The sequence below is a fragment of the Anastrepha obliqua genome, chromosome 3, assembly GCF_027943255.1.
Source record: "Anastrepha obliqua isolate idAnaObli1 chromosome 3, idAnaObli1_1.0, whole genome shotgun sequence".
In the NCBI taxonomy this organism is placed as follows: Eukaryota; Metazoa; Arthropoda; class Insecta; order Diptera; family Tephritidae; genus Anastrepha; species Anastrepha obliqua.
The window spans coordinates 126,919,915-126,940,490 of NC_072894.1; the positions used below are offsets into that span (position 1 = coordinate 126,919,915).

The 20,576-nt window shown below is 35.2% G+C and overlaps 1 protein-coding gene across 2 annotated transcripts in view; it reads right to left on the reverse strand.

Moving 5' to 3' along the window:
- The window catches only part of LOC129241313 (1-acylglycerol-3-phosphate O-acyltransferase Pnpla3), a 55,740-nt gene extending 40,895 nt beyond the window's left edge, over nt 1-14,845 (reverse strand). For both annotated transcript variants that reach the window (XR_008582131.1, XM_054877567.1), the window contains exon 1: nt 14,119-14,845. Coding sequence is in view for 1 of the 2 variants with exons in the window: in XM_054877567.1 (XP_054733542.1) it covers nt 14,119-14,275 (157 nt within the window). In the remaining variant the exon portion in view is untranslated. The remainder of the gene's footprint in view (nt 1-14,118) is intronic.
- Nucleotides 14,846-20,576: the final 5,731 nt, after the last annotated feature.

Below are 20,576 nucleotides of genomic sequence, written 5' to 3' on the forward strand. Positions count from 1 at the left end.
CGGGTGACATTGTTGGTGGGTTTTTATACTGGAACCAAAGTAGACAAAGTCTGGCATAATTTCGTAGTTATATCTGCCACAGTGGCGTGTGTTCCACTATGGAAGGACTCCCCGCGTGTTGTCCTAAAGTATCTTGTATTTTCATCGTTCGCTATGTTAGAGTCGCGCGTATGGTTCTAGTTAACAATGTTAATATCGTCTGTGTTACACCAGCAGCATTGTGACGCTTTCTAACACCAGATTCTAAAGATCTAAAACTAGATCTAATCTAGTATATAACAGCACTTTCCAATTCTGGCAGAGATAATTATCGTGATCAACGTCGATCTACATAGCCGTATGAGTTTCGCGGGACACGAAATTACCAATACTACGAATATACATACATATGTATGTACATATATTAGACCATGTAAGCGAAACTGACTTTAACGGTAGGATAACCCTTCTTTGGATTGGGCAGAATATACTTAAATTCCAATCCTAATAGACGCTTACGATCGGACTTTTTCTCATAAGTAGCTAGGTAGGTAAGTGAAATGGTTGAAGTGCCAGTCTGGCACTCCTCAAGTAGCACTAAAGCGCCGTTTTGATACCATTATGAGACCTCCAACAGGCAGATTTTTACAACCAGCCAGATCAGTTGATATAATGGAGAAGATTGATCTCATCACATATGTACGGGGAGAACGATATGAAGTGTTACCAACTTCACACTGCTTATATCTGTAAAACAACTCCTGACATCACCGTCAAAATTGTTCTAATGACAGTTCAATATATTGTTTATAAGCCATCAAAAGCATTTCCGTCTCAGTTTTCTTGAATTTTTTTTCTGTGATGGAATTCAAACGTAATACAGTCCAATCGTGATAGTCCGACACATACGGGACCGACTCGTTGTCGGATTATCAAATATTCCGGTTCCATTTAATGACACGAAAAGACAGAAAAAAATCACATCAACACCGTCAGAAATCGCGAGAGAACTGGCGTCGTTCAAATTCAATGACAAATACGTTGTGACCGGGAAACAAAACACAATCCCCTCTGCTGCTCTGCTACAACTGATCAAAATAAAATAATGCCAATTGCATCCATAGACGTTATGAGGTTGTCGGATTACCGAACGTGTCGGATTAAGAAATGTCGGACTATCACGATTGTACTGTAGTGTGATTGCGTTATATTTGGCTGGAAAATCACAACCAGCCATTGTTCGTGAGCTCAGTCACCTCAAAGTGAATAAAATGTTTGTGTATCGCACTATAAAACGTTACAATGATACTGGTAGCATTGCAAAACGCTATGGAGGTGGACCAAAAAAACCGCAACAACGCCAGAAATGGTTCGGAAAGTGAAGGCTCGACTTGAACGAAATCCACGTCGAAGTGGAAGAAAAATGGCCAAAGAACTGAAAATATCGCAAGAGAGCATTCGACGCATATTGAAAAATGAGATCAAGGTTCCAAAAAGCACACGATCTTTCACCCCAGCAAAAAAACGTTCGGTGCGAAAGAGCAAAGGAGTTGTTGCGCTTGCACGAACGTGGCGAATTTCCTAACATTGTGTTTTCTGATGAAAAAAATTTACCGATTGAGCATTTCATAAACACTGAAAACGATCGTGTTTACTTGACCGAACACTCATACGAGAATTTGAGCCTACGTATGGCCACTCGAAGCAATTTAACATCGCAAGTAATGTGACCGCTGATGGATGCTCTCCAATCGTTTTTATCGAGCCTGGTGTCAAAGTGAATGCGACTTATTATCGGGAAAATGTTTTAGGAGCTGCTTTAGAGCCGTGGAAACGCAAACATTTCGGTCGTAGACCATGGACGTTCCAACAGGGATCGGCACCGTCTCATAAAGCTCGTGTGAACCAAGAATGGTTAAAAAATCATGTTCCACACTTCATTTCATCCACACAATGGCTCTCGAATTCGCCAGACGCAAATCCGATGGACTATTCCATCTGGTCCATTTTGGAGAGTAAGGTGAGAACTAAAAAATATGTCAGTATGGATGCGTTGAAAAAAGCGATTATACGAGAATGGGCCAAAATACCTCAAGATCGCATTCGTGCAACATGCAACTCATGTTTTGACCGTTTGAAGGCTATAGTCAAGGCAAAAGGTGGTCATATCGAGCTAGAGTGAATATCTGTTAAAATTGTAATCATTTTTGAACAATTTTGTCTTTGAAACCAATAAAAACTAATTTCACACAAAAAAGTTATGGTGTTTGAATAGGTAACACTTCATATCGTTCACCCTGTAGTTATACATATGTATGTACATATGTATGATTTTAAAACGACTCTAGAAGTTTCGTAGCAGAGAGCGAACGTCTATACATGGCTGCATATACATATATGTACATATCTACATACATATGTACAATGTTTTTATACGAATATATGTATATACATACATACATACTTGTATCCTAATTAATAATAATATAGACATATATGTATGTATGTATCAATATTTGTACAATTACTTCTATACAAGTAATTGCTGAGGCCCGCGACCATTCACATTTCTCACATTCGTGCATACATACATATGGATGTTAACGTAACTATATGTCCACATGTAGATACATATACATATGCATATGTATTCGCAAAATTACATGCGAAGGTGTTTATATGTTTTTATATAAATCTGTATGCGATAACGCATAAACTCGCGTAGCTTTATACATATGTATGTATGTATGTATATAAATGTATGTACGAGTCGTAAACAATCCACAATTTACGCTCCACATAATGCTTCAATTATAATTTAATTAGAATTAAACTGATAAGCGAAGAATCTCATTGCTGGAGCCAATGAATTTTTATTAGTTTTTGCCCCCAAGCAACTTTGTAGGCTTTAAGAGAAGCAGAAGCAAACGTTTGGCAGGGACTTATTATCGCAGAAGGAAATTAAATGTAGGCACATGAGTTTACTTACATACATACATACACATGTTTATGTCCGTATGCATATGTATGTAAGAAAAAGTTTCATTGAGTATAATGTGTGTGTTTTTTTATAAACAAAAAATAACTTTAAAGCCGTTTTTTACTGACGTCAATTCAAACCTTTCGAATTATGTATATTTGATGTTTTTTCACTAGCTCACGTATTGTACTTCTACATACTATGTATATACATATTGTAGTAAGGCAATTCAGATTATCAAACAGAAATAGAACAGAATTTTGGGAATGATAAAATGCTCGCTGTTAATCGAATAATATAAAAGTACATAATATATCCATAGGCATATTTATTAACAAGTGTATACGTGTGTATGTACATACACATTTTCCGCAATTATAATAGGTGTACGTACACACCTATGCACTTTTTCAGCAAATTCAACTTGAAAGATTGCATTAAATGTGCTTGACATCAATACCGTTTACGTCTAATAGAGTGAGAATTATGTCGGATGCGTCCTGAGCATATGTATGTGCATACATATGTATGTGTATGTGAATGTATGTACATAGATATATGCATTAGAATGTAAGTTATGTATATTTCCATTATTCTTTTTTTCCCCAAAATTTTTTGCTTTTGTCTCTAACATACCCATTTATTTTTTAATCATATTCACTACTAATAATGGTCTACACCAAAAATATGAAAAGTAGACAGCCGGCTTGAGGGTGGCTCTTTAGATTTTTAACCAGTTAATTGTGTTTGACGAGTATACTATACACAGTTATCTGGTTAAAGACGTTCCTCAAAACAAAAAGATGAACATGAAAGATGAAATGTGCAGAAAAATGTACGTAAATTGTTACTATAACACATACAGCCATGGACATATAAACACTCCACTGGGTATTTGTATACGAAAAGTTAATTTATTTCTTAAAACAAACACTAGCAACTTAAAAAAGGAACAGTAAAACAATGTAAATTCCACTTCATTTTTCTTTTAATTAGGGAAACTTTGATAAAATAATCTAAAAATAGTTTAAATGAATCGAAACGATTATTCAAAGAACTGTAACGCTATTAAATGTTTTACCATGCTAGTATTTTGTGCTTTATCCACCGTTTTTATCTCTTTGCTTTGGGATAGCGTACCATGTTTTCCGAATTCCGGCCCAGAAATCATCAAATTATTTTTCTTTGTTACTTGCGATGTTTACTTTGACAAAATTCTACAAGTTTTCTATGGGTTTAAGGTCGGGCCTCATTATTCTATTCCAGCACCATAATTTTTTCTCTTTGAAACCTTGCCTTGGACACATGCCCAATTTAATGGCATATACAAAGGGAGTATATCCAAATACTGAAATCCGTTCATTTTACCACTTACGCGTACAATCTGTCCTACGCTGTTCACTGTGTTTGTGTAAACCTTCGGTAAAGCGATAATACGAGCAAAGGGGCTCAGATTCGTCGAGTTGTGTTCCTAAAACCTTCCTGGAAACATCCAGATCAAAATCTTATTTCGGGCGTTATTTGCCTTGATCTTGCGCACTATAACCTAGTCAACACTAGTATGTAGTTTAGATAAATTGCGTAAATAAATACTAATTATCATTATATGTACATACGTAAATACGTTTAGGGTGAACGGAAAATTTTCACTTATTGCCATATTACTCATTGCTGTGGTAATCTTTCATATGCATGTGTATGATTGCCTGAATATGGATTTATGACTGCAGCTGTTGATGTCATGCATTTGGCATTAGGGTAGCTAAACCGATATAGAAAGAAAATGCACTAAAAATATATTGCCAAATAACTGTTTTCGCATTTTTATCCAGGAAAGTTTTACTAACAATTTATAATACTACAGTTTTCCTTTTAAAAATATGTAATGAAACATAAAAAAGAGTAACACACAGCGTCAATAAACAAGACTTCGGATCATGTTGGTCTCTAGGTATAAGATTTTACAAGACTGACGTACATAAATTAAATCGGTTGTAAATTAATTACAACTTATTGAAAAAATACGTACATATGTATGTAAAAGTACTAAATAAAAAATGTAAAAGACAATCCATATGTAACACATTTCATACCGCTATCGATAAAAACAAAAATAAAATGTTAAATATGTAACGGGCAAACAACATATGATGGCACTTCTACATGAGACATATGTATGTATATGTATATGTACGCAGCAAACACATTCTCAAATTGTTTAATGTTAAAATATTCAGTCTCTAGACGCACACCACAAATCTTTAATTATTTTTAATCTATAAGCCTTTATCATTTCAGCAGGTGGCAGGCAGTCTTATGCCTATTAGTAGCTTTCATTCATTCATTTTAAAGTGAATTAAACAACCCTAATACATATGCACATACATACTTACATATGTATGCACGTACTATGGGGAATTCTAAATTGAACTTTACACCAATGCCTACTAATCATTATCGTGTCGTTTTGCAAACACATATCGACACATTGGCAGCAATAAAGTAATAAAAGCACAAAGAAATTGAAGTGACTATTAGAACTTACTTGAACAAAGAACGGCAATGAAACATCTGATTTATTATAAGATTTATTGTTGTACATACAAACGCAATATTAATATTTTCATCAGGGATATTGTGTAAATGTGCATACATATTCCATTAAATGAATGCGTAGAATTATCGATATTTCAGAAATAAAAATTTGGGGCAAATATTTTATATTAATATATAGTTTGGGGAAAAAGAAATACATTATTTTCTCGGTAGATGGTTGTATGTGGTGATCGATATCTCGTAAACTATCATTTCATACTAAAAGAAATATTTTGCTGTATTTGGTTTGTGCCATTCAGTTGTGAGTTACAGGGCGTTAACAATAGAAGACAACAAAGAGAAAATTCGGTTTTACAGTTTTTTGTTTAAAGCGAAAATGCAAGCCAGGCCGCCGTTGAAATTGTGAATTGTGTTTATGATGCCGATATTCTAACAGCTAAATACGTGCAATTTTGGTTTCGTCGATTCCGTTAAGGCATTTTTGATGTTGACGATAATTTTGAGTGTCGATAAAATCACAGGAATAATCGCAAAAATAATGGATATCTTTTGCCCCAAACTAATATAACCAATTTTCTGCAAATAGATGCAAAAAACTAAGAAACATTTGTTAATTTGTAAGCAAAGTTCATTCATCAGTGCGATTTGCTCGATAGAGAAAATGAATATAAAATATATGGATGACTTACGTCTCATATACTCGTACATAGGAATACATATGTACATTAGTGCTCACATAGATGAATTGTGGTGTGGGAGTTGGCTTCCACTCGGAGCCACTCAGCCTATCTCAGTCAATTCGTCTTCCTGACTATGCCAGCGTGTTCCAGGCAGAACTTTTAGCGATCAGAGAAACATGCAAATCCCTAAACCTCTACAAGGAAGTTGATGCAAGAGTAGCTATCTTCTCAGACAGTCAAGTAGCTATAAAGGCATTAGACTCCAACTCCATTTCATCCAAACTAGTCTCACAGTGTATAGAGGAGCTTGAACTGCTTAGTCATTGGCTTGAAATTACTCTGATATGGGTTTCCGGTCATAGGAACATACGGGGTAATGAGATAGCGGATGAGCTAACAAGATAAGGTTCGACACTAGACTTAGCAGAGGCGGTGGCAGTATTCACCTCACTGATCACAATAAAAGCATCCATTGCTTGACACTACCATGCTTTAGCCGAAAGAAGATGGAAGCAACTAAATACATGTATTACAACAAAAAACACATGGCCGTCATACAAAATCCAAAGGACGAATCACCTGTTATGATGTTCTCGACCAAACATCTCACGCATCACTGCAACCCTTACGGGTCAATGGAAAGTAGGGGAGCATGCGGCCAGACTCAACCTCCCCTTCAATCCCATCTGCAAGAGCTGTCAAGCGGAAGGGGTGAAGGAAAGTCTTTTCCACTACTTATGTGAATGTCCAGGGCTACCTAGGGCACGACTCCGTTCCTTCGGTAAGCCATTCTTACAGCACATTAAGAAAATCTCGGACATAGAGATAAAGGATTTGCTGTTATACTTGGACCTCACGAAATGGATCTGAAACACAAACAAAAAAAAAAACAAAAAACCTTCATCACACGAGACAGTGGTGGTAAAACGGTGCTCACATAATTAAGTCACTTTATCTTTTCGTAATAAATAAATTTTCCTAAGTTTTATTTCGTCAACTTAAAAAAAAACATTGTTCATGGCATAACAAAAACCAACAAATCAAAGCTCCAAACTTTGTACAAAATTTAAAAAAACTTAGCAAATTTCAAAAAAAAATTTCATCAAAATTTTCGACTTTATGATCACAATCGTTAGTTCTGGATATGTAGTCCTTCCATATATAGCCCATCTAATTCTATTAAGTGTAAGTTTGCAGTCGGTCAAATGATATTGAGAATTTTTTTCCCATATAACGCACATGTTCGGAAGTCTTTGGACATTTATGGCTAAAAAATGCGGCGAACCTACAAACGAAATTTTCAGGAACAATAATTCTATGATATTCTGAAGTAATCTGGCCATTGGACAAATCGAGAGCACAAAGTGACTTCCCATTTTGTGAGGGATTTGCCAGTAACAAAAACAATTGTTTACAAGCTTTTATGTGTTTACACAATAAATCAATTAAATTGAAATGAATTTTGGAAGATCTTTCTGTGGAAAAGTTTAAATAAAAACAAGTTAGCATTAACATAAGAAAAGTTTGCAGCTAACGTAGGTTAATGTGTAATTAAAAAATTTATATTTTTTTCTTCTTCGCGCAATTACATCGTGAATATTATTCTCTTTTAAGCGCATGCTGCCAAATTCTCATAATTATAGTTAACTATATCAATTTAAATACAAAATTTTAAATTTCTCAACACGACATTAATGCCAATTTAGAGATTTCTGAATTCTTTAAAAAATATTTTCTTGGTGATGGTAAATGCGCATGCATAGCCTGGTGTGACGCAATACGCAGTAAAAGTCTAACAGAAGGGTGAGATCATCTCCATTTATTAGTTTTCCGCTCAATATGTATAGTTAAGGACTCGGGCTGTGTACTAAAATGATTGTTAAATTGCAAATTAAATAAAAATTAGTTCTAAAATTGCCTTTCTTGATTAACCACATGCGAAAAACAAAATGTATGCACACACCGAATTATTAGTATATTATACATATAAATTACGTCCACGATGGTAATCAGTATCGCTCCTATATAGTATAAATGTAATCAAGGAAAGAGTTTCGAAATGGCTATTTATTTTCTTTACTTCACGGACAGTTTCATATCGGTCACAATTCTCTTTCGGGTCTTTATTGCACCGATAAGGGACCAGTACATTTATGTATACCTCTATCGACCTTTGAATAATGGCTGTCTAAACTACTCAAATAATTATATCCAGTTTATAGTGATCAAAAGCTTGGTTAACCGAACAATTGATTACTCAGCTCTTTGCATAAGCTCACAACTCTGCTCTACATCTCATAGCCTTTATGTTCATATCGTTACTGGAATGTAAAAAGCTCAACCAAACACTTTTTCTTGTGCATATGTATAGTGAGTCAAACAAATTTTGGCACAGTGAGTTATTCTCTAATATTTGCAACGTTCTTCGTGCAATTTTTTTCGTTTCATTTTTTTTTAATATAGTTTATACTACAGGCTGGGCCAAATAAGACCTACTAATGTTAAACACAAATAACTTTTGCAATAATCATTTATTTTGGTTAATTGTTTTTATACATTGAATATATTTTATGGAAATTATGTATAAAATATTACATCAGACAAATGTCCACCATTTTTCTCGATACAAAAAGATTGTCTCTTTTTAGCGCGTTTTCCACTACACCACATAATGTTTCTGTTTGAAGGCTCAGTATTTCGTCTCGAATATTTTGCTTCAGCAGTCTAATAGTCTCTGGTTTATTGATACACTTTGTCTTTTTTAAATATCCCCATAAAAAGAAGTCGGGCGCAGTCAAATCTGGCGAGCGAGGTGGCCAAGCGAAATCTGAATTTTTGGAAATCAGACGTTCACCAAAAATTTCACGCAGGAGGTCCATAGTTTGCCTAGCAGTATGCGCAGTTGCTCCATCTTGTTGAAACCACAAATTAGGATACTGGTCCGCCATTGGCCGCAAAAAGTTTTCAATCAATGTTCTGGAAGAAGCTCCAGAAATCGATTCCGGCGTTTCATCCTCATTTTCGAAGAATTATGAGCCGATAACTCTAGTGGCCATAACACCGCACCAAACAGTACACTTAGATGGGTGCAACTGATGTTGGTGTGTTGCCCTTGTATTCTTAGAACCCCACAATCTGCAGTTTTGTTTGTTGACATAACCATTTAAATGGAAATGCGCTTCATCCGACATCAAAACATTATTTACGATATTTACGTTGCATTAAAACAATTGATCGTTGACAAGAATAGAAAAACTCAATAATTTTAACGAGTTGTGTTGTACTGTAGGGTTCCATAATAAATTTCCAACAATTCAATTATGACCTACAAAAAGAGAAAAATAAATATGTCAAAAAATAAAAAAGTTATTTGTGCTTAACATTAGTAGGTCTTATTTGGCCCACCCTGTACAACAAATCAACATATTTTAAAGTTTAATGCTTTATACAACATTAAAAAAGAAATTCACTCGCCCTTCGCACTTTTTGTTCAAAATTTTTAATAGGTTATTTAATTTAAGTGTAACAAAGCGCAAGAAGTTTGAAGTTACGTGCTATCAAATTGCATACCAGGAAAAACGTTCAAATTTAAACATCTGTATAAGAATTCGAAATTCCTAAATTTTGAAAAAAGTTTTAATTCGATTTATACGGCTTTTATTACACTACAAATAATGTTTTCATATCGAATTAATGAAATTTTTCATGAAAAACATCACTGAGCCAAGACTTTTTCGACCGACTGTACGTGGTGAATCATTGTTTGTAACTTTAGAGAAGTCTATTCCAATAAGAGACTCTGAAAATATGTCAAGAACTGCGCACTATTATATGTACGTATGTATATGCACATGTTTGTAGTTGCCATTTTTTTCTGTATATGCATATGCATGTACATATATCAAAAGTTCTCACAAGACTTAGCATACTTACATACATCTGTGTACATACGCTTTAAGAACATTCATTTGCCTATACGTTATGATTGTACATAAAATGTGTAATACCAAGTTATACATATTATTTACATCAATGTGTTTAAATTCTTTTTGAAAGAACATTCCCCACATCTACACCTTCTACTATGGTAAATGCCTTAATAAACTTTAAAATTACTGTTGTGACTTTCTCGGATTTTCTTATGTGGGCACCTTGATGTCTTAACATTTCATTTTCAACATCGCATAAATCGAATCTCTCTGTATTCACGCATGGAAATGGAAAAAAAAACGCAAAAAAAAAATACTAAATGACAGCTACTGGCTAGAAATTCAGCATGACTATGATGTGGGGAATTGGTCTCCACAGTGAAATTGGCGGTCTCCACCTCACATTTCTATCTTGTCAGAGCTTTTTTAGCATAATCTATAGAAAGTATGAATGTGGGGTTAATAATCGTATCAAGATACATATTTAAAACTTTATTAGAAAAAGATCAATCCAATTTCCTTTGGTTAAAAATTCGGATATCTTTATTTTGAATTCACTTCTTTGCTCGCTAAAAGACCTTATTAAAACTTGCCTATAAGAAGCATATTATTTTCAGTGTAACACCACATGAATCCTCCTAAACATTGCTATAAACGAATCTTTCTATTAAGTTGTCAAAAGAGTCGTCACTCCATGCCATTTAACGAATCTCCACGAATTATAATATATTCTCTGACAGCCTATTATGCGTAACGAAAACGACCCGGATCTATATCCGTCCAAAAATGTTGGTGGATGTCTTATGATATTACAATACAAAAACAAAAATCTTTGAGAGACTACCAAGAAACAGGCTCAGGTGAAGTCGATTAGCATTAGCCCTTTAGCTGGGATTCCGTCGATCAATGTTAATTTTCCGATTGTGGGACAAAATATCACATTTTCCAAACCTGGCTTTGAAAGCATTAAGGGGGTAGTATGGTTAATTCGGTGTAAAACAAGCATATTTTTCGAAATTTTTTTTGTCGACACAGTTGATTTATTCAAAATTTTAAAATTACTTCATTATAAAGTCATATTTAAAGAATATTGTGTGAAATTTTCATTGATTTTTATGAAGAAATGAGTTGGTGGCAGCGAATCTTCGCGGACGTCTCATAAAAAAGTTTTATTGCGGTGTCCCTCAGAACTCATTACTGGATCAACTAAAATCAAAAAACCAAATTGATTTCATCAGCTAATAAAGTTTCGCAGGTAACAACGTCGAATTTTTTTTTTTTTTTTTTTTTTTTTTTTTTAATTTTTTAAAGCGCTTTGAAGTCAAAACACCGATTTTTCATAAAAAAAACTTGAAAACTTTGTTGTTTTAAAATATGACAAAATTAAAAAAAAAAAAAAACTCGACGTCATTACCTCGTGAATAAAGTAAAGAAACAAAAAAACCAAATTTGAAAAGAATCGGTGCAGTAGATATGAATCTACAGTGGACACCGACCGTAAAAAAGGCAAGTGTGAGAAAAACGCGTTTAAAGATTTCGGCAGCGTGAAATCCTGTTGGAGAGGTAGATACTTAATCCTTTGTGTCTTTGTCAATTTTACTCCAATGTACTTCAAACTTTCACACAATAATCTTAAGATGTTATAGAATAATTAAAAAAAAATACCATACTACCCCCTTAAGCACGATATTTTAAAAAGTCTCTATGGCAAGGAGTGAACAGAAGTATGATACTTGCTGGCGGTGTCTCTATTCCACTATAAACACGCTATCGTAGACGCAGCAAGGACATATGGTATTCTTATTCTCTCAAACAGGGCTATCAAGTGTTTGTTAAAGTCGCTACATCCAAAGGTTTGTGGTTTTTTTTTTCATAAAGATCACAACGCGGAGTTTTATTTAAATGCACGTTCAACAAAAAGTGATTGATCCATAAGAAATAATACTATAATGTCAAATTAAAAAAAAAATGTTCACCTATTTGAAGATATTTTATTTTTGCTTGTATTACAAAAGAGACGCGCTGAGCTGTCTATCACACCTTATTTAATACAACATAGGCTCGCTTATATGGCCATCAGCCACTCATGCAGATGAACCAATAAATGGCATTGATCATGTTTCAATGGTTTTATATTGACGATTACTTGATTTATTTGAACTATTTTCAAATCGAACATGGAAAGAGCTGTGAAATCGATTATTTTCCCGCTTACCTCTATTTCCATGTCTACAAATATACCTGTGTATAGCGCCTTAAATTGCTATTTCTAATTGTGAAAGTCAAATATCAAATCTGCATATATGTACATACATGCATGTATGTGTATATGTTTGTATGCGTGTGTTAGTTGTTGATATGATATAAGCTTAGACTTATTTTTGCCTTCAAATGTCAATGACTCTGTTTCAAATATTTATTCAAGGTCAAATATGGTTTCGCAAAATAATATTGTTAAAGAGACGTACGCACATACGAATGTCCAAAAATCGTAATTCATCAAATATTGCTTATATTTATATCAATATTTCAAATGCAATAAAATGAACCATCTTTTATAAATAACATTAGGTCGGATCATTTTTTCAGAAATATGTCAGCCGATAAAACGAAAAGTCCTACAATCTAAGATATAATATTATATCTGTATGCTTTAACATCTTTCAAACCATTTTATAAAAACTGACTACACAGTTTTATAAAAATATAGTTTGCACTACAACAACAAACCATGTAACGCAAAGTTTCAACTTTGTTCAAAATTTCATCAAAACTTTAAACTTTTTAGCCAGAAGTTTTAGAATTGAGTATGCATTATTTTAAACAGTGTTAGTTAAATTTTTCCACCATTTTTATACAAACTTATACATACTATATACATCTATATATATAAAAAGAAGTTACATTTCCTTGGTAATCTTATAACTCAAGAACCGCCGAACCGATTGCCACAAAAATTTTAGAGTTCTTTTCTCTCTTTGAGGAGGTGGTTTGTGTGAAGTTTGAATGAAATCGGTGCAGCCGTTCCTGAGTTATGACATTTTATGTGAGTAATGGTTTCCTCTCATACGAAATGCCTGTATGGGAAAAACAACAACAAATACACAGCCGCTTATGAGCGTTTCTGTTGTACTGTTGTGGTTGTAAGTGTTGTGTGTTGTATTATGTTAATATTAATTTTGGACGAAAATATAATAAAAACTGGAGCATTCAAGGAACTGGAAAAACATTTTTAACTTTATTTATTTTAGCATAATTTATTTAGCGTAAAAAATTGAAATGGAAATTAAAGAATCAAAGTTTAATTACAAGTTTTTATCGGCTCTTTCACCTTACCTGTATATAGGTGACCACCACAATCAAATTTTAAAAAAGTACAGAAAAGGCTATTGTGACATTTTTAGAAAGTATGTTGAATGAAAAAAATCAACTAATTAACTGTTTAAACATTTTACGAGTTCTATAAAGAAAACTTAATATGAAAAATTTCTTGCGATATAAAGAAAACATTTTATGTATGGTGGTGCGAATCCCACTGGGAAATGCTAGTATTATATATATACACAAAACTGCAAAGAACTGAAATCTGTTAAATTTTGTATAAAGGTTCGAACTTTGATCTTACGGTTTTTGGAATGCAGTGACCTGTATTTCTATAAAAAATTAGCTTATTTTGAAAAACATATTGAATTACTGCCAAAAAAACAAGACACTGAGTGCTTTTTTCTCGAAGCATGATTTTCGTATTAGATTAATGTGGCTTACGGCGGATGAATACATACATACATATGCAAATGCATACATACCTATGCAAATACATACAGATGCGTGCATGCATTTACCTGTAGAGGCACATTTGGTATACTAAATAGCATTGAAAACATAACAGATATACAGAGTATAAAACCCTAAAGAAAATTCAGAAATATATAATAGTAATACGAGTAATAATTTCATAATTTATTGAATGTGCCATAACAACAGCAGCACTTACCTAACGGCAAATCGCAAAGTAAACAGCAAGCAGAAAGTGCACCAGCAGACGCGCCTCCTATTTTCTCCAACAGATGTGGTGCATATTTTTTGAAGCATACTGCCACCCCCACATGATAAATTCCCAAGAATCCGCATCCAGCAAATGATAGATTCATTCTGTGTTTTAGATTTTAAGTGCCAATTACGTGTTTCGATTTGACAATAATTTTAACCCTTTTTTCAACTGTTGGTACTTAACACCAAAAAACCTGGATGGGTACTGCACCGGCAGTTTCTAGGGTTTTTTTTTTATTTTTTATTTTTTGTACCGACTATCTTTGCCTTGCAAGTTACCTTTTTTTAAAACAGTGACTTATTTCCTCGTTGAATATTACAATTATACACTTTTTACTTTTTTTACTTTACCACAGCAGTTGTTTAACTTGTGTGTGAATATATTCGATTTTAACTAATTTACTCAACGTTGACCATGTCACTCACTCCGATCTCTCGTTTTTGTTTTTCTCTTAAGTTCTCGCACTTTTCACAGCAGCGTAGGAATTATGTAGTTACTTGTTCAATATATAGGGTTGAATATCACTTGTGTATTTTAATAGTTGAATAAAATTCACAGGAAGTGACTAAAATAGTTCGCTTTTCACGTCCCAACACCAAACTACTATATTTAAATAAACGATTTGCTTTCTCCACTGCAAATGCTCGAATGCTCTTGTAATTCACGCATGTAATATTTATATCATTTGCTTTCGCTTTAATTTCACATTCGCTTGCCTTCGTGCCATGCTGTCGCGTTCTTTTATATACGGTTCGATTCAAAATTGTAGATAATAGAGGTATTCACGCCGAACTTGTTGCCTCGTTGATTGGTAATTATACGTAAATTTTGATTCTGCAAATTCAGTGAAAGCGTTAAGCGAAGAAGCGGCAAGGTGGCAAGCTTGGCAAATTCGGAATATCAATCAGCTGTTTTACAGTCGAGGGAAATTTGCGATACATTTCACTTTAAGCTTAAAATACCAAAAATCGAAACAAAGAAAACTAAGTACATATTAATTTATATGGTGGGGAATTCGATATTTCAAATATATTTTTGATATAAGTAAAAAATACGCTAATATTTTAGCGAAATAAAAATCCCAAAAGTTAAGTTCGATACATACAACGGGAATTATGCAATATATCCACACGATCGCATATATCCCAGTTCCCGTATTAAACTTAAGAAAGAGCTGGGTTGGACTGAGCCTATGTACCATTCTTCTAACTGCAATTAACCGAGATGTCTTAAAGGGTTACATACAGAAAAAAACGAAGTTGCCAGACATTTTTCTGTATTTTAAGAATTAGTATTAGTAAAAATATTTATTTGGAAAGGAGCTACAGCTGATCTCCGGGAGCTCCTCTCAAAAAAGACGTTTTGCGGTGACCACTTTATCTCTGGATTGGATCCTCTGAAATTACAAAACCAAACAGATTTCGTTAAAGTAATGTTAAGTCTAGTATATAATCGAAGGAATAAGTAAAAGACATTTTTTTGATAAAATGGCGGTTTCTCAAAAAGAAAAATCGAGTTTTGACCAAAATTTCGGGCTTAAATTGTTTATAAAAAAGATATTTATCGGTGGTGAGAAAAGATCTGCGATTAATTACTAAAAAATATATTTAAGAGGCTCGTGTTCAAATTTGAGTCTAATCGGTTTAGCCGCTTTCACGTATTTTGTCACCGACTTGGAAAACACCATTTTGAGAAAAATGCGTCTGGAACGCTTTTCAAATTTGTATGGAACTTCGAAAATATTCACCGGAACGATATTAAATTTTCTGTGTGTATTCTTAAATATATGTACATTCACAAAAAAAATCGATTTTTTGAAAATTCTAACTGTATATAACCCCTTAACCTTCTCCACCCTATAGCGCCGCATTCAACGGGGTGTCGCAGAAACGACAAGAGGCAGTAGATCATATCCCAATCCTTTATAATTAACACACCGCCTTCCTGTAGTACTACCAGGCGTATTCCATCAGTCCCCGGGGTCTTGTATGGATTAAAGGTCTTTCTTATGGATTACTCGGTAAACAATTGCCTAGCCAGTTCCTAGTCCGATTGGATCCACCTTGAAAACACCGCACAGAACTCCGGTATCTGAGCTACGACTCCCGGAAAATGTGCAGCCAGTAAGACGCATGCCTTATATACCTCATTGCACGTATATGTCTCACCTGTCTTCCTGACGCTTAACTTAATATCAACTCTCACCTTAGCCATAGCTTTGTGGAGCCTAGCCGCAACTGGTGTTGATCCATCCAGCAGCTCTGTTTGGACCGCAACCAGATTCCGATTTAAAACTCTGTAATGCAAAAATATTTAATTTTGCTATTAAGCACTGCACATGTTCTAGGTCTCTATTGTTAGTCCAGTAATTTGCCTGGATATTGCAGAACCAGTGACTTGCCTGAGTTCCCCCTCAGGGGAGACTACCAGCATGGGGGTTATGGTTGACCTTGGGACTATTTAGCCTAATGGAGCATTGCCCTCATCCGAAACCATGGATTCCGAACGGGCTGTTTTGTCCCCGGCATCTTTCTGCCTCTTATGGTGACAAAACTGAACCGTTTATTCAGCCGGAACCCTATTCTTCTCATGATTTTGTACGAGCCTATACCCATATTAAGCCTGAGTCCCGTATCAGAATGCGCCACGCTTCCGTCTGTAGGCCGTCATTCTGGAACTTGAGCAGCCCGATCGCAAAGTCTGGAGACTTGTCTGCACTCCTCGGCAAGTACACCGTCACATTGTGTGTAGGGGATATATCGTCCCCCCTTTTGGTGTCAAGCTGCGGCGCTCGATGCCTGCGGGCTAATCTATTCGCTTTTCCGCTTTACAGCAGGTGCGGGAACAGATGTTGATTTCCCGCTTTTCTATTCTGTTGCGAGTGCGGGTGCAGTACATTTCCTGTCTTCCATGTACCAGTACATTTCCTGTCTTCCCCTTAGCCGCCAATGGTGCACAGGGCAGATCAGGTAGATTCTTGGGCCGTTGATCCACAAGCTGGCGAGCTTCCTCTGGGGTTTTGCCCATTTCCAGGTACCGCAGGTACCCCCTCCTTCTGGGGTCATTCAACGCGCCGGGTTGTCGGTTACTAGCCCGACCAGTATCCGATCTTGTGCTTGGCAGCAACGGCAACTGTGTGCGCTGGTAAAAAGTGCTCGGTCGGTAACCAACCCGTCCTCTAGCAGCGGTTGTTGCTCCTCGCGGATCTCCTCGCTTTTCTGTTTTTGATACAGAATCTGTGGTGACTAATCCACTCGGTCCCACGCATCTAGGGCTGATTCGTTGTAGGTAAGTGGATCATGCCCAATTCCGCCTTTGAGAGTCCCGCAAAGTGGTTTTAGCTTAGCTTTTTCCCTCTGCCCTTTTTATTATTATTATAATTGTTGTTGTTGGGTTTAATTTGTTTATTTATGTTCATCTTATTCATACGATTGCTTGCTTGACGAGGCAAGCTCAGCAGCCTTTAAATTTTTTGGGGGATTTTATAGGTCCGCCGCGCCAGCGCCCCTTGTCGCGGTAAGCCCACTGTTAATCCGCAATCCGGTCCGGTGTTGAGGAGGCACCGTTGTAATACAGCCGAATAAACCTTCTGGCTGCAAATCATCCAATAACACCCTGGATTAGGAGGTGGCAGCTCTTGGTCATCGTTCTCAAGCCATCGTGAGCCGTCGCCTAAACGACAATTGCTCCCGGTGCCTGAATTCGCTTTGAGATTCGATTAAGCCCCTGCACCTCGTCAAGGTGCCTGCCGTAGCAGGAGTTTCACATTATTAATATAGCTAATTTATTTAATTTTTTTTATCATTTAATTTTCTTATTAATTACACTTATATAATATAACACAATTAATAACACTTATATAATATAACACAATTGAAATGAGAGGTATGGTAATTGGATATGCTTTTTAATAAAATTTGAATTATACTAGTCGGGCAAATTTTAGAAAAATATCGTTATACGATTACATACATATTTTTATTCCTTCAATACGTTCAATACGTTCCAAAAGCAAAAAAACAATATCGAGATTCTTCACTTCATTCTTTAAATAACGGTGAATATAGCTACCAAAAAGTCTGCGTTCAATTATGGAAATGGCTTTATAAATAATATACATAAAATGGAAAATTAATATTTTGTTGGATAGCCACAATATTTCAGGATTTCACTCGTCTATTTAACATTGAGTTAAATAATTTCTCTGCTTCCTCAGTTGTAATATTTGGCCATTCTTCCCGCATAACACTTCGTAAAGTCAACAGGATTGAGATCCGTCTACTGTAGGATGTTTTGAGTTGCTTCGAAGCGTTGTACCAAATCCAAAACTATACGATCTCGGCTGTGTTTTGGGTTATTGGGTTGGAACCAAAACGTTCTTCGACCCTCTGCTTCAAATCTCCTTTTAAAACGATCAAATACACATATTTATTCATGGTCGATTCAATAAAATCGAATTGATCCACAATATTTGCCGCTATGTAGTTTGTGTTTGACTGTACCAACAAAATTCTATTTCTCAAGAGCAATTCCTGAATTCAAATAATTTGACGACCTCTTCCAAGTCTTTGGAAGCTTATTGAAGTGAAAACTTCTTTAGAATCGTTGGGAGTGATTTGAGAAAAAGTGAAACGAAAAAGCGACACCAAAAAGGAGAAGAAAAAAGATATACGTATATATATGTATGTATAGAAAATGCTTCATTACCAGGCACACAGAAGGATGGCATAAGCAAATTTAAATTTGTGAATTTATATATGTATGTATGTATATTATATATGCGGATATATGTATATATGTTGTGTGTATGTACATATGTGCCTCGCCACAGCAAAACATACGGTAAAATTTCTCAAGAAATCCAGCGCGCATTCATAGGCACAGCGCACATTCATAGGCACAGCATTGCATGTACAGTAGGGCGGGTCGATTTAAAAATCGCTCATTGCTCTATGAAAATCGTATTCTAGGGATCAAAATAAGAAACTTTGCCGAAGGAACCATACCTCTAAAACGAATTCTGATGTCCCCCAATTTCAAAATATCACTATTTTTGGCCTTTACATGAAAAAATCAGCTAAATGGCTATGTTTTTTCTTTATTTTTATTTATTTATAATATTATCTATTTTTTCTCTTAAGAAATTTATTTAGTCAGAACATATCTAAATGAATGAATGTGAGTTATAGAAAAGAAACTAAAAAGTTCGACCCATATTGGGGGACATCAGAAATCGTTTTAGAGGTATGGTTCCTTCGGCAAAATTTCTTATTCTGATCCCTAGAATATGATTTTCACAGAGCAATGGGCGATTTTTTTGCCTTCCCACAAATCGACCCGGCCTAATGTACAGTAACCTTGAACAGGCAGCTGCGGTTGTCGAGCATTTAGAAACATATATTTACATACATATATGGGTGCAAACATATTTACGGAGCCGCGGGCACTCGACTTGACAAAAATTGAATATTGGCAAATAATTCTACGCGAAATATTCCAATATTGACTATTTTCGAATTGTCGAGAAAATTAGCATATGGGCGGCTCGTTTTATGAATGAAAGTACTTGCTCTTAGAACTATGACCTCGAATTTATAAATCAATTTTTTGATGATGAGTTTTTGTTGCACAGTACAATAGTTGAAACTGTTCGGCGCCGCCGCGACTGTTCAGCGCTATGGCAACTAGGATGATGGCCGCTACGCCTGCGCCTATTAATGCATTTTGTTCTTGTAGTCGCTAGGCATAGAATTTTAGCTTTGGACGACATACGCATTTACAGGAATAAAGTGAGTGGCCTGTGTGTGCGGTTGTATATAGATGCATATGTCTATATTAATAAGCATTGTTTTGCTGGAAGTTCAGAACACAAATATGTATGTACGTACATAGGCTAGGCCATAGTATAGCATACATACATATGTATAAAAAATTCAAACCAAGCGTCCTACGAATGTTTGTGTGTATGTTAGTACGTCTGTGTAATATACGCGCTACGACGCTCATAATAGCAACCGCGTGTGCTGTATTGCGTCCGTATTTTTATATTCGTAAATATTTTCATTTTTAAATGTTTACCGCAATTATGCCGAAAAATAATGCAGAAAAGTGTCGTGAATATCGACAGAAAAAAACAACAATTGACACGGTATTTCAAAGATATGTTGACAACATCGAAACCAAAGCATTTGTATCATATTTTAGCTATCATAAGCCACTCATATCATTTGTTGAAATTGAAAACATTGAGGATGAATAAAATATGAACTTTATAGCAATATTATAATGAACCTATAATTATCTCGCTCCTAATGCTGCCTTCGTCTCATTCTCTCTCAGTTTGTTTTACGGAAGGTTTCACTTCTATCGCGTCTAACCGTTAGACTGGTATTTTTTTTTTA